At 46.0% G+C, this 15,635-nt stretch overlaps 1 protein-coding gene across 2 annotated transcripts in view; it reads right to left on the bottom strand.

Moving 5' to 3' along the window:
• The window catches only part of fat4 (FAT atypical cadherin 4), a 107,211-nt gene that overhangs the window by 17,459 nt on the left and 74,117 nt on the right, over positions 1-15,635 (bottom strand). For both annotated transcript variants that reach the window (XM_056382337.1, XM_056382338.1), the window contains exons 7-9: positions 8,816-8,996; positions 5,703-5,953; positions 1,015-5,364 (exon numbers count right to left, since the gene is read on the bottom strand). In XM_056382337.1, the coding sequence (XP_056238312.1) occupies positions 1,015-5,364; positions 5,703-5,953; positions 8,816-8,996 (4,782 nt within the window). The remainder of the gene's footprint in view (positions 1-1,014; positions 5,365-5,702; positions 5,954-8,815; positions 8,997-15,635) is intronic.

Here is a 15,635-nt window from a genome sequence, read left to right as displayed (position 1 = left end):
AAGGAATGTGACACTCATAATAAAATAATGGACTTGGGGAAAAAAACAATCAGTGATTTGGTCATGGCACAATGCAAAAAAGACTGACAATGAGCAAATACATCTTAGGCTGTAAATCCTGAGACAAGTTGCTTAATGGAGATAGATTCCACCGGCAAAAACCAGGCGGGGAAAACAGGAAGTTGAGAGTTCAGCCTGAGGGCATGCAAACTACTGTAAGTCAATAGGTGCATTTCTCCAACAGGGTCATTCATCTTGATGAAACCTAAAGATCTGCGGTCATTTTTTATCGTCATAATAAAAAGGGACAGTAATGACTTGACTTGAGGCAAATCGCCTGCTTTGAAAATGTCTTTCAGATGCTGCAGTCGGCAGCTGGACAACATGCAGGGTTTAAATGACTGCTCTAAGTAATTCCACTTAAAATCCACTCCCCTTTTATCAAGGGTAATAATGCAGTGTATTAATTACATTTCCAAACTAAAAGGCCTGACTGGAGCTTTTATAAAGCTGCTCATTTGTCATACAACTCATAACAAGAGCCAAATGAGAAAATCCTTGATTAAGAAATCCTTCTGTATACAGTTGGATTAGAAATGTATCTGTGTGTGGTCAGAGCTGCATGCACATGAAGGCGTACAGAGAAATGTGATACTGGTGAACTGTGTGTGGAGTCTACACTCAAGTCCTGACTGGGGTCAGCTTCGCATCATCCTTTTTATTAAAGCAAACATGGCAGGCTGATATGCATCACAGCTGATACCCCCCCCCCCAACTAGTAATCCGAAAACCAAACTGTTTCTGGCATCCATGCTTGTATGCTATGGCTACAACACCTCCTGGAAACATTCAGAGGCAAATATTTTCCTTGGACCTAAAGCTGTGTCTGTGAGTACATTATTGTGTGTGTATGTGTGTGTGTATGTGGGTCCCCATGTGTTTTTTTTTTCTCGAAGCCTAACATGAGTGACTGTGCGGTCAGACATAAAATGTGACTCCTGCATTGTGTATTACCTGCAAAACCTGATTTGCAGAGGCAGTTGAAGCCGCCGGGGAAGTTCTGGCACAGCGCCCCGTTCTTGCAGGGATTGGAAAGGCATTCGTTGATATCTCTCTCGCAGGCCATCCCGGTGAAACCTTCGGGACAGGTGCAGGAGAAACCTCCCACCAAATTGTGGCAGGTGCCGCCATTGTGGCACGGCGACGGCTGGCACTCGTCGATGTCCGTCTCACACAGAGCTCCTGTGTATCCTGGCCTGCAGCTGCAGGCGTAGGGCTGCAGGGGGTGGTTGGAAACAAGGATCACTGGGACACTTTCCTCTGTCTTCATATCAGGCCCGACACTGAGACGCCTCTTGCAGCTGCCCCCATTCTGGCACGGGTTGTGTGTGCAAGGATCATGGTCCACCGCATCTATTTGCACCCCGCTCTGTCTATATAAAATGTCTTTGATACTCTGGAAGAATGTGGCCACGCCGCTGGGGTTGACATATTGTCCGTGGCCCCGTTTCACAGCTGCCATCAGGAAGGTCTGATTGTTGAGCTCAAATGCCCCGTAAAGCAGCACCCCTGTGCCCAGTCCTGCGAGCTGAGAGTTGGCAATGCGTAAGAAGCTGAGGTAGTGGTTCGTAAGGAAGTTTCTGACTCCTTGAGAGTTGAGTCGGATGAGTATGCTGTTGTCCACTGTGGCATTGGTGAAGCCCATGAAGAGGACTCTGGCTGTATTGCTGACTGAACCGTGGACGCCGTCGCTGCTACGGACGGTCAGTTCGAACGTTCCGTCTGTTGAGCGGGCTTTGGAGTTGAGGTTGCACGTTCCAGTCGGGATACTAAACAGACCGGAGGATGGAGGGATAAGGGAGCAATGGAACCTGTCCTGAATGTCAGGGTCCTGTGGTTTGACATCTCCCAAAGAACCTCCAGGAAACATGTTCCCAAAGTAGTGGACAAAGATTTCCATGGACCTCGGCTCTGAAGGGTTGTCATTCTGATCGTTTATTTTCACGTGGATTGTTCCTGTGGAAGACATCTGAGGCACACCAGAGTCCTTGATCACAACAGAGAGGTAAAAGTCGCTAATCTGTTCTCTGTCGATCTCCCGACTTGTCGTTAACACTCCAGCTGGACTAAGGCTGAAGTAGCTGTTGGCAGAGCCAGAACTGAGGAGGCTGTATAAGAAAGGGCCTTGGTTGGGTGGTAAATCTGGGTCAGACGCTGTTAGTGTTGTAACTGCAGTGCCAGCTCTCTGGTTCTCCATTACTTCAGCGTAAGCGGTTGTCAGAGTTGGACCGTTATCGTTGATATCTTCCAGATTCACAATCACGGTGGCGCTTCCGGTTGCAGGAGGTGTGCCAGTATCCACAGCTAGAACAGTTAGGTTATACACAGGAGTGGTTTCTCTGTCCAGCTCCGCAGCCACAGACACTTGGCCGGTTTTCGGGTTGATAGTAAAAACATTCTTATCAAACTCAGGAGCGATGGAGTAAGAAAATCTGCTCCAGCTCGGGACTGAGTCCGAGTCCTCAGCGCTCACAAAGGTAACCAGACCACCCGGTGAGAGACCTTCGCTAACCTGCACGTCATACAGCTCCTGGGTAAAAACAGGGGGGTCGTTGGCATCCAGAATTGTGATATTCACAAACACTTCGTCAATGTCTGCCCCACGGATGCTTCCTGCGTTCTTGGCCAGCACCCTCAGTGAAATCTTTTCCTCTTTCTCACGGTCTAGAGTACCTGTGACATAAATCTGGCCCGTTCTCCTGTTGATGCCGAAGCCTTTCCTTCTGCTCTTCCCGAAAATGAGGTAGTAAACCACTCCATCTTCTCCTTGGTCTCGATCACTGGCGAACACTTCCCCGACCACTGTGCCTTTTGGAGCAGCTTCAGAGATTTCAAAGTAGTACTGTTTGGAGACAAAGCGGGGTACGTATTCATTGGCTCCCTTCAGCTGAATGTTGACATTGGCGAAGCTGCAGCGCTCCTCGTCTGGGACATTGAAGGCCTTTACTGTTAAATGGTAGACCTGCTTCGCCTCGTAATCCAAGAAGCCCTGGGTGGTGATGGTGCCCGTGTTTGGGTCAATAACAAAGAGGTCGCTGTCTGATGACTGTATCACGTAAGCCATGACGGCGTTAGCACCCGAGTCGCGGTCTGTGGCGTTCATTTTGACCACAGTGGTGCCACTGGGAACGTTCTCCTGCACGATGGGGAAGAACTCGTCGGGGTCAAACACAGGGGGGTTGTCGTTCACATCGGTTACATGTACTGTGACGGAGACGTAGCTTGTTTTTGCGATCCAGCCGCCGTCAGTGGCTGAAACTCGTAGCTCATGTTGCTGCTTTTCTTCAAAGTCCAGAGACTGAGCGAGAGATAACACACCAGTTTTACTATTGAGCGCAAACAGACCCTTGTCGTTGCCTGAAGTAATATTATAAGTAATAAGGCCATTCATTTCTTTATCTTTGTCTCTGGCAGACAGGGTCCTTATTGCCGTTCCCACAGCAAGGCTTTCAGGTACGGTAGCTGAGATTTGGCTTTGCGAGAACTCAGGCGTGTGGTGGTTTTCCTCCGTCACTGCGATTCGCACTGACGTTCGCGACGACAAAGGAGGATTTCCTTTGTCGCTCGCCGTGATGCCGATGAGGAATATTTTTTTCATATCAGATGTAAGAGAGGAGGCAACAGTAATCCATCCACTTGTTTTATCTAGCTTGAATTTACTGGAGCTGTTTCCGCTTGTTATTACATACTCAACCTCTGAATTAAGGCCAAAGTCCTTTTTGTCTTGAGCCACGACCCTGATCAGTTTGGTGCCGACCTTGACGCTTTTGGTGACGGGGGTAAAGTAGTCAGGTGGATCAAACTCAGGAGGGTTATCATTACTGTCTACAATGTTTACAATTACTGTTGTCTCGCTCATCATAGGCTTGACTGCCCGGTCCGAGGCTGTCACTATGAAGCTGTGGCGGTTTATATTTATGCTACTGGCACCTGTTGAGTTCTGATACTTTAGCTGCTGCTTCACAAATATCTCTCCGGTGCTGGCGTTAATTCTGAAATACTCCGACTGGGACCGAATGAAATAGAAAATTTTTCCGTTGAAACCCTCGTCGGGATCCGTGGCAGACACCTGCGTCACCATGGAGCCCACCTCTGTGAGCTCGGGGTAGTCCAGATAGTAAGAGGGACGACTGAATCTGGGGGCGTTGTCATTGATATCCGTTATGAATATGGTGACGTCTGTGCTTACTGTCCAACCAGAGTCGTGGGCTGACACTTTGACGATGTAATGATCGGTGTCTTCTCTGTTGAGCGGCCTACTTATTGTTATGTCTCCTGTGTTTGAATTAATATTGAATGGAAGGCTCGTGTCTGTGATTGAATATCGGCTGATGGCGTTCGAACCAGCGTCCTCATCTGTGGTGGTGACTCTGGTGACAGTGTAACCCACCGGGGCATTTTCAGCCACTGTAGCACTGAAGATTTTGGAAAACCTGGGGGCATTGTCGTTCACATCCAGTACATTGATCAGCACCTTGACTGCTGTGTTTTTAGGTGGCAACCCCCGGTCAGTGGCTTTGACTTTCAGGGTGTACTGAGCCGCCTTCTCTCTGTCCAGCGGCCTGGTGGTTCGTATTTCACCAGTTGCCCGGTTGATGCTGAAGCTGTTCTCCTTGTTGCCGTCGATGAAGGCGTATTCCAGCTGCCCATTAGGTCCACTGTCCAGATCCACAGCGGAGACCATCAGCACCCGCTGAGGCGAGAGGTTCTCCAGTATTTCAGCGTGGAAAGGATCCTTATCAAACACCGGGTGATTGTCATTCACGTCCAGCACAGTTATTTCCACTTTCTCATAAGAGGAATAAGGCGGGAAGCCCTGGTCTCTGGCCTCAATCCAGAGAACATACTTCTGAATGTGCTCATAGTCCAGCGAGTGTCTGATTGACAGTTCCCCTGACAGCTGGTCAATGTGAAAAGCATTATCCAGGTTGCCGCTGGCGATGTAATATGACAGCGGTCCGCCCCTCATAGAAGACCCGGTCACCGTGGTAACAACGTGGTTTGTCGGCTGGCTCTCGGGGAAGGTGAACACGTGCTCCTTCACCTTGATGAGAGGGAAGTTTCCACCGGTGACGAAGCGGACGGTCACAGTGGTCGTATCCGTTTTGGGATTAGCGCCGCCGTCTTTTACCCGGACGGTGAGGGTAACTTCTGAGCTTCCTGTCAGCCTCTCGTTTGCAGTGATGGCGCCTCTGACGGGGTCGATCTTGAATTTCTCAGAGTTGCGCCCCATCAGGGAGTAGTGCAGCTGGGCGTTGGAACCAGAGTCCTCGTCAGTGACAGTAACAGCAAAGACCAAGGAGCCTGAGGACAAAAATAAGAATAAATTTGTTTTACTACAGATAATAAAAGCCACCATCTGTAATCTTGCACATGAATGTACTTATCACGTGCAAAAGCCCCTATTATTAATCACAATTTGTAGCTTTGCTTTATTTCGTGAGGATATAAAAACTTCCATTTGTTTAAAACTAAAGTAAAATTCTTGTGTGCTGTTTCATCAAAACATGGCAACCACATGGTCAAATTAAGCAGAAGCACAGCCCAACACTGACATTTTAATTAAACCCAGTATAAGAGCACAGTGAGAACAGGTGCAAACCATGACATTTCCGAGTGCCCTTTTTAGGGCATGTACCAACCTGCTGTGGTAGAGGCCGGGATGTGGGTGACGTAGGGGTGGTGGTGGAAGCGCGGAGGGTTATCGTTGATGTCCGCCACCGTCACGGACACGGTGGCGGAGCTGGAAAGGCCCTCGGGCTGCCCTCCATCGGTTGCCACGACCAGCAGCTGGTAATTAGCCCTGTCTTCACGGTCCAGCAGGGAGCTGGTAATAATCTGTCCCGTTGCGGGGTTGATGGAGAACTGGCCGTGTCCTCCGGTCAGGCTGTAGCTGTAGGACGGATAAGAAAAGGACATGGTGCAGTGAGAACTTTGTGAAGTTTGATGAATAAGGGAAGAAATGAATTTGTGTTGGGTTATTTGTGATCACATTAATTAACTCTTGTCTTATTATTTCTCATGAATATCCTGAACTACAAAAAACAGGTCTGACAACATGCAAAGACACTAATTTCCGATCCTGCAAATCAGTATTCTGTCCTCTGTCTTTGCAAAGGTGAATTTCAGTTTGTGTTAGTGAAACCAGCTGTAAGCAGAAGTGCATGAGAAGTGCTTATAGGAAAAGTTTTATTTTACTGCACCTTTATATATTGGGAAGTTTTTTGTGTTTCAAAGAAGTTTTTAAATTGTGAGAGGACGCTGAAAAGGGTGAAATAACACACTCTTAACACTTTTTCTTCTAGTTACATTCACTCAGTTCCTATGGAGCTACTTCAGTTCCTGCATTATGAGAACATCGTACATTACAATGAGGTAAATGTGTTATTATAGCTGTTTCTAATGTCAATACTGGCTGTCAGGTGATGCATGAGTCATTCCCCTGCAACAGTTTCTACATGATGTGTTCTGTCACTGACTGAAGGCTCTTGTTCAGTGCTGTCACAGTCTGGTCCATAGAGGGCACTGTTTCAAGCTGCTCCACAGAAAACAGATTTAATACAAAAACATGCAGAAATATGCTCAATAATGGTCACCATATTGTGCTGGCATGACATCAAATCAGCCAGTTAACTGATTGAGGATTGATCCAGCTTCATATTGTATTAAATGCAGCCACTGTTTTCTGCTTCAGTGCTCACAGAGAGACCCTGTGGTTCAGACTGCCCTCTCTGCTGAAGCTGGAGAACTCCAGTGTCCTTTATTTGATTTATCCTTTTCAGTTGAATTCACATTATTGTGGAACTACTGCTACGTATAAAAGAAAAAAAAAATCAAAAGCCATAAAAATATATATATATCACATACAATACAAATAAACAAAACATTAGGCACATACATACATAACATCACACAACATAAAACTCATCAGGACTGAGGGGCCACAGTCTCTGGCTTTCAAACAAATATCATGTTTCAGCCAGTATCTCACAAGTCTCCAGCAGGACCAGACATAAATGTAAACTGACACATACACGTACACACCAGTGCATATTTTGAAAAGGCCTCTTGAAAAAGCATCCCCCTCCAGAGATGGGACGACAAATTACAGAACAACGTGTGAACGCAGTTTGGATGCAAAGCTTTGGGACGAGTGTTTGGACCACATCATAAACATAAACTGTCCACAGATGCTTGTGTTCTGAACACCAGTCCAGAGACAAGTCCAGGATTAGGACTCGCATTTAATGGGCTGTGAGAATCAAAACTAATAACTGAAGGTAACCTGGTTCTGGTCTCCATTAAGGGCCTCGAACCCCCAGGAACCCCTGATGGGCACAACTCGTACTGTCATAGACAATTAACATCCTCATTATCGTGTTTTGGGAAACTGGAGCGCGCTGCGGTACCCCCCAATGTGTACCCAGTGGGGTTACTGAGGAGAGAGGAGGGGTCGCACTTGAGTCAGCGTCCGGCTTGAGAGAGACCGACCAGAAGCTCTTACAAGCTCCCCCGCGGAGGGGGCTGGGGGGCTGCTGCGAGTGTGAAAAAGCCGTGTCGTCCAGCCTTGAGTATAGCAACCCAAACAATGACTTCGGGGTGTTGACTACAACTCTACACTCTCGGCCTAAACTCCTGTCGTCAGTTGCAACATCGGCCTGGAATTTAAAGCCAGTGATGAGGTTTCAGGGAAGCTGCGAGTCAGGCCAAAACCTGGTCCTGCGTAGTCCTGAAAGGGTATTTTTTTCTCACAGCAAAGCAAACTAAAACTGACCTGATTTAACACAGATTGTAAAACACGGCTTAATTAGTCTTATGTGCACAAAGGATCTTATTCCAGCATTAATCTGTTATTAAGTAACATTTGAAATAAACCTTTATTTAAAATATCTTCTGTTCCCTACAGAGGTCCCTGGAAAAAGTGAATCAGTGTATGAGGTAATTTCTGTAATTTGTTATTGATGTATGATTTCTTTTTTTCTTTTTTTTTTTAAGTGGAGGCAATAATCAACCCAAAAGAGGAGATTTGAATTTAATCTCAGTAAAAACGTTTGATTTTAACTGTCTGTTCAGGAAATTAAATAAAATCTAAATCAATTCTAGGGCGTCCCGGTGGCTCACCTGGTAGAGCGTGCACCACAGAGGCTCAACCCTAACTGCAGCGGCCTGGGTTCAAGTCCGACCTGTGGCCCTTTGCTGCATGACTAAAATTCTGATTATTTTCAGATTTTATTTTTGGTGATTTGAGGAAATTATCATCTGTATAAACATTTTTGTTGATCATTATTTCATTATGAGGGTCCCCCTTATAGAACAAAACCCTTGCAAACACTTTTCCCATCACTTTTCCAACTTGAATGGTCAGAATAACAAGATCACAGTCAAACCTCTGTTTGATAGTTGATACAGAAGTTGGATTAAACGGGCAGCAAAGTTCGACAAACATGTAAACAGGGACATTTGTTGTGTGTCGCCACATCTCTGTCTCAACTCTGTAATTAAAGCATAAAAAAAGCCCCTCCACAAGAAAATATATGTATATACAAAAAACCCCACATAACGAGGTGAAAAGAAAGATACAATAAACAGAGATTTTAAGAAATGAATCATGTCTTTTATGAGGATCAAAAGAAAAACCCTCTGAAGTGAGGACATGTTGACTAACCACTGGTTCTCACAAGTAGAATGCAAAAAGGCGTTCCCTAGAAATAAAGTAAATGATCCACAGAAGTTGGAAAGGCTTCTTCATCGCTACCTTATGACGCCATTGACGCCCACGTCTGCATCCGAGCTGTTGACCAGCAGCACGTCCGTCCCCGTCGGGGCGTCCTCCATGATGGTGGTGTGGAAGGTGGAGGAGGTGAAAACGGGGACGTTGTCGTTCACGTCGTCCACCAGAACCGTCACCGTCCCCGTTCCGCTCAGAGACGGAGAACCTGAGAGGTGGAGGGAGGAAAAGGAAAAGAAAGAAAAAAAAAATTAACTACAGTACAAGTGACAATGGCAGTTTAGTTTTTCCTTCAGGAAAGCACGCTAAAAAGAAGTGAAGGAGAAATTGCCTCAGTCGCCAGGACAGAAGCGATTCATTACACTTTCCATTCACATGACAGACCTGACCATGGGAGAATTTTCTAACTGACAGGATCAGAGACTCCTTTCTCTCCACAGTGAGCTGGTAAAGGGGAGACAGTGACACGTGAGCGCCATTAAGACACATGGAGACTTATTGTACATGACGTGTCATTTGCAGCGAGATCCACACCGAACCAATTCATATTCCCTGGGAAGGTTCAGTCACAATATTCCTGCTGCATTTAACTTCGAGCAAATGTCTCTGGCCACTGGTTTGGGTTTCCATCTGTCTTACTGCCACATCAACACGCATCAGTGCAGAACACATCAAAAGGGCTCAATGTCCCTGAAACCAAATCTTTTAGGCGTCCTTCCTGGGGTCTCGGACACACGCAGATTTAATCTCCGCAGAAGAGGTATCTATTTTAAGGTGCAGCTAGACTGTGGAATCTGAGCGAGAGAGAAGTTCTATTTTCAGCAAAAATCTAACCGTTTTTTTTTTTGTTTTTTTTTCTCTCTCCCAGAGCGGGTGACGAAACGGGACTCGCCGAGGCCCCCCCCCCCCCACCCCCGGGGGGGATGGATTTAAATCAATAGCAGATGAAAACATGCCGCAATGCAGAAAAACCTGAAGAGGAAAAAAAAGACATTCAGACATTGCTCGAGCTGCCCTTTATAATCCTTCCTTAAATGGCACGTTGAACTGCCGGATCTATTCTCCAAACATAAACACGAGTTCAGCCTCATTACTGGAAGTCACAATATGGGATCTGGGGACATCTTTAAAGGCTTGGAGGTATTTTGAGCTCTTATTGATTTGCATGTGTTTTTATTGTTTATAAGGACAACAGAGAGCACCTGAGGACTGGGACTCTTCCCTACCTCTTACATGCACTCGTTCCCTCCCACAGCTCTCCCCGGGAATCTGTGTGAATGTGTCAGCTATAATACACACCAAAATAAAAACACAATCCTGAGCTTGTGTCTCCTGCGCCTGTGTACTCAGCTGTTGAAAACATTAGATGCTTGAACTCGTGTACCATGGGGGGTGGGTGGGGGGCCTGGATTAATAAAAGATAATAAAAAACATTTGGACGGTGGCCACCAGAATTCTCTCTTAATGCGGAGCTGCGCAAAATCAAAACATAAAGAATCTGAGAGGAGAGAGTGTTGAGGGGTGGAGGGGTCAGAAAGGAGAAGCTTCAGGGACGCCGAGGCTCTGTAGCTCAGCCAGCAAGGATTATCTTATAAATGGGAGAAAATCAGAACAATATGCTCATTATATTTGGTGCCAATTATTCTCATTTGAAAGTCAGATGAATGATCTTTCCCCCAGTGTAGTCTCCTGAGATGATACAAGAGTAGTGCTGATGAAATGACTCCTCTCTATCATACTGGATGTCACTAAAAGTTGGTGCAGGAGGACACACAGGTTACAGGTTCTGCACTGGGACCAGTACAGCTCTTTTAAGACCATTTAAAGGTCCCATATTGTATAAAGTGAGATTCCTGTGTCTTTTTTGATCATAAAGCAGATCCAGGTTCTATATTAACACTGTGAAAGTATCAAAGCCTCAGTCCACAGAGAAATGCACACAGCATGTGTTCACTGAGCCTTAAAATGAGCCGTCAGTACTTTTGTAACTTTGTGATGTTTATTTGTAAATGACAAGTACAGGAAAACAATGACAGCTGCAGAGGCAGTGTCTCGTGTACTGTACATGTGTATATAGCCAAAGATAATTTCCAACACCAGTCCACTTGATGGGTAAAGCAATCATTTAACTTGGTGCTAAAAAAGTACTGAGGTATACAGATGTGGAAACAGGAATTAAACCCCCTCAAACAGCGTCCCACCTGCTGAAGTGTCCTTGAGCAAGAAAAGAAATCTCCTAAAAGATCTGCAGCTGCTGTTAAAAATCGCTGACGCTAAACTATGACCTCCCCGTCGAGCAGAGAGGAGAGAGAGAGAGAGAGAGAGAGAGAGAGAGAGAGAATTTCCTCACGAAGATCAACAAATTTGAACATTATTGCGGGGGGTTTGGAGACCACCGCAGCCTCTTTAAGGAGGGCAGGGGATTCCTCACAAAATGAGATTTGAGATCGTTTACTGTAACATCACTTCACTGCCCCGGCTTTATGATGATAAACAGCAGGCATCCAGCCTTAAGCTTGTCATGTATGCAGCTTTTTTTCTGGTCAGAACAGAAGTGGCTAACATGTGCGTTCAGGATAAACACAGCTGAATTCCAGAAGCAAAATAAATGATACAAACAGAGGTAACAGTAAACAATGTTTTATCCTGGAAAGAGGTCGAGAAGCCATGCAACACTGATCTTTAGTGACTCATTACCAAAATGAGTCATGTCCTCTGCAGTTCTAGCTGAGGCTTTATAACCAAATATAGGCAATGTTGCATTTTTAGGCGATTATGCATTTCCACCTTTACAAATATTTGTGATTGAGAGAATACTGCTTATAAACAAAATACTCCAGAATCATTGGCGATTCATACAGGGAGGTCCAACTACAGGTTTGGTGTCAAATACAAAGAATTAACAGCAGGAGAAACACAATCCGGGCAGAAAATGTAAATTGTGGTATGCAATTAAGGTAGCATGCAGTCTATACAGTGTCATCACAGGGCTGTTATGTAATCAAAGGACCACAACATGTGGCTAAGATCCCAAACAAATGTATTCAGCAGGATTACTTAATCAAAATCATACTTGATTGCGGCTTTCTAATCCGCCCATGCTCTGTGGTGTTGCGTTCGAATTGACATGAATCATCATTCAGAGGGGTTGTCATAGCAACAGATTAGGACGGCTCCTCCTCCTTTAGTGGTCCTCTTAATTGAGGGGCCATCCGAGTCAGTAAGGTGTCGTTATCACGTTAAGTCAACGGGCGCGGAGCCTCTGCTGCCGCGCAGAGTGTGTTTGACAAGCAAAGATGTTCTGTTCTGCCGAGCCGATCAGTGGCTCTGAGAGCTAAGTGGCTTTGTCTACAACAGACTTCAGCTCCAAACAGGAGAATGAGTGAGTGAGTGAGTGAGTGAGTGAGTGAGTGAGTGAGTGAGTGAGTGAGTGAGTGAGTGAGTGAGTGAGTGAGTGAGTGAAGAAAATATTTGTTTTTGAATATGAAGCCAGCAGCTTTATTATGTCTGAACTCAAAGTGCCTTCTGTTACAAAGTGAGTGCGGCTGTTGCTTTTCAATAGCATTGTTTCCCCCACTAAGAGCGGAAGCAGCTACAAGGCTAGTTCAGTGTGTGTGTGTGTGTGTGAGTGTGTGTGTGTGTGTGTGTGTGTGTGTGTGTGTGTGTGTGTGTTTGGAGCACACAACTGCCTTCCTTCCAGGCGTTTCACTTTTGGACAGGATGTGATGTCACAACCTGTTTACTGCCTCGGGAGAACGAACGAACAGCCTCCCTCCGCCGCCACCATTTGTGTGACCTTTGACCTGCAGTGCCTCTGTCACCAAACGCACCACAGAATCTGAGGCGCAGGACACCATTACCCCAGCTAATCCTTAGTAAGACACCCTACCCATCCCACTTCAGTGAAGACCTACTGAGCTCAAAGCCCCTGTGATGCTCCTCCTCTGAACCTGTGCTGACCCTGCCGTTGTCGACGCGGCGTGCGCTCAATCAGGGCTTTTCTCACATCTTTTTTGCCGTATCGCTTCTCACAGCATCATGCGTGCGCCTATGTGCAGCCGTGGGACGTGCCGTGCCTTCTTAGCCCCCCGGGGTTCACTGATATCACATAACCCCTGGCAGCTGTCCGCCACCCCCCCCACCCCCCCTCCCAAAAAAAAAGAAAAAAAAAAACCTGCTGTCCAATGTGTAAATAGTCCAGATCTATCTTGTTACATCGCGTGGGCTGACAGATTTAGTCATCAAGGAACACTATATCTTCGGAGGTATGCAAATGTATGTAAATGACAGTTGTTTCAAATAGCTATGGTTAGGGTGAGACATTCTTAAGATGATTCGATGGCGGCTGTTAAATAACAGGGTCAACATCGCAGCCGAGTCCGTCGTCTGTTTCCGATTCTTATATTACTGCTGAATGCCATACCTGTAATAGAAAGAAAAACAATCCCAGAGCACTTTTTATGTACAAAATAACCTCCATCTCCTCTTTTTTTCTTTTTTTTTGCAGGGAGTGACTCAACAGGAGAGGAATGCTCTCCAAGACTGCTGAGAAATGCCAGCATCTCCTCCAAACAGTCTTTGCTGGAATCTGGCAAAGCCAAGGGAAGAGTGTCAGGGTCAATGATTTAGACGACTGCAGCCGAGGCGAGTGTCACCCCTCGTGCACTGCGGCTCAAGCCGAGGAAGGCGGGGGGGTTTAAATCTGGCAGCACACGATCTGGCGCACCACTATATGACAAAAATGACATCATTTTGCCATGGAAAGAGAGCTGGTGGAAACTTGCAGCAGGAAGTCAGCTGCCTACCAGTGGCTGCCATGTGCTGTGGTTAGCAAAGTATTTTTTCCATTGGCAAATCCTGCCCCCAGACCCTTTATTCTTTTTTTCTTCCTGCACTAGTTCTGTAAATTTTACACTTTTTTTTATAAGGTTCCATACAACCACAGCCCAGTTTTTTAATCCCTGTTTTCATCTTGTATCCAATGACATTTTTAAGGGCACAGCCCTAATGTCATTAGTCACAGCCATGCAGGTAAATGTCCATCACTGAATAAAAACATATTCCACTCGCTGCTCGTGCGTGTTCCTCAGAGAAAGAAGCGGAGAAATTTAAAATGTTTGCATTCTTATTACCATTATGCCTAAAAGAGCTGTAGTTTGTAGGTGACTCGTTGGCCAAAACAGATAAGGCAATCAAGGCACTACCTCACCTCTGTCTGAAGTTTGTGCCACGAGCATAATCTTATTTCGGGGGTTAATCTCGGGTCAGTTAGGAAAGCAAACCGCCGTGACCTGACACTAACTCTCCTGCTGATTACAGCCTCACATCATCGGTTTTTACCTCACACCGAGAACTTATCAACATCGTTGTTTAAAACTCAAGATAAACTATGTCGTTTTTTACAACAGCAATTCTGCTGTGGCTAAAAAAAAAAAAAAGTTTTGGAAGCAAGTGCCACTCATCGCTTACACTCCAGTGTGTGTATCCAAATTCATCTTATAATTGCACACAAGGAAATGGGGTTTGGGTCCAGAGGAGCATGCTCCCTCAATCAGTTAAGAAAATAGTGGACCTTGTGGTACCATGTTTCCATGAGGTGGTTTTTTTTACCCCAGAGAGCTGTGCTGGAGTCACTGAGCTCTGAAGTGGTATGGATACCATAAAGAATAAGTCCGAGCTAAGTCCCGGTGATAACCCTGTCTCCCAGACTGACATGCTTTCTCCATGGGAAGACATCAGGCTGATGGTATTCAGATAACTGTTTTTATTATCCTCCGAGCAGCCGCTACACTACGGGATGAAGCAGAAAGACGCTGGCGTCAGTTGCACCTCATTTCACACGAATCAACTCGGAGCTCAAAGCACTTGAGCCGTGCGAGGATTCCTCCCTGCCTTAATTGAATCTTGAAACACCATTACCATTTAATTAAACACAGCACAGTCCCTTCAGATCTGGGGGGGGGGGGGGGTGCACATTTGAGGCAGAGACAACCAAAACAGAGCCCTCTGCTTGATATTTCACAATAATCCCAGAAGAAGAACTTAAAGTGGTTGTTAAACTGGCGGTCGGGAGTGACATTCAATTCTGTCTGCTAATGTTTCATCGCTGAATCTGAGCTCAGATCTAAGCGGGTTGTTGTTTCAGCGTGGATCATGTTGTGGAGAAAATGGGAGAACCCAGGATAACCCCGAAAGAATCTGCATCCAAAACAACAAGCTTTCAGGACCAAACTTGACCAGCTGACCATCTGCCGCATCCTCTTCCCTCCTAAAGACCCACAGACAGTTTTTCTCTGTAAGCCTCTCAAAGCATTGTCTAGCATAAACATATGGTGGGGTCTAAGCACCTTATTAGTGTATATTACCACCGGACAAATCACATTAACCTCCAAGAAGGTGCTGTGGCCATACTTCCTGAACCGGAGGGGGTTCAAATACATGTGTTAATGACAATTAAGCTATCTGTTTTCTGACCGCTGCAGCTGCTACAAGGGCGCTCACTTGCTGTGAGAGCCTCGCAGGGGGGGGTTGGTCTGAAGGCAACAGCAGCACCCCACCTCCTGGGAAAGGCTGCGAGTTGCTCAGTCTAAGCCGTGCTAAGAAGCAGGTTAGAGTGTGAGATAATCTCTCTCTTCAATATATGATTGACTGATGTTTTATCAAAAACAAGAACAAGAGTCGAGCCGCACACAGGAAGGATAAAGCCGGGATGTCCAAACAACTGGGTTCATTAAACCAGGAAGTCCAGGACAGGTTGACTTAAGGGAAGACGGATGAATGTGTAAATTTATGAGACAGCCCATCTGTAGCCCGAAGCTTAAGGCTAAACGGTTAATTACGGTTTATG

This window comes from Seriola aureovittata, chromosome 8, assembly GCF_021018895.1.
Source record: "Seriola aureovittata isolate HTS-2021-v1 ecotype China chromosome 8, ASM2101889v1, whole genome shotgun sequence".
Taxonomy (NCBI): domain Eukaryota; kingdom Metazoa; phylum Chordata; class Actinopteri; order Carangiformes; family Carangidae; genus Seriola; species Seriola aureovittata.
Note: the sequence above shows the minus strand (reverse complement) of the source record. Positions and strands in the feature narration are given on the sequence as shown.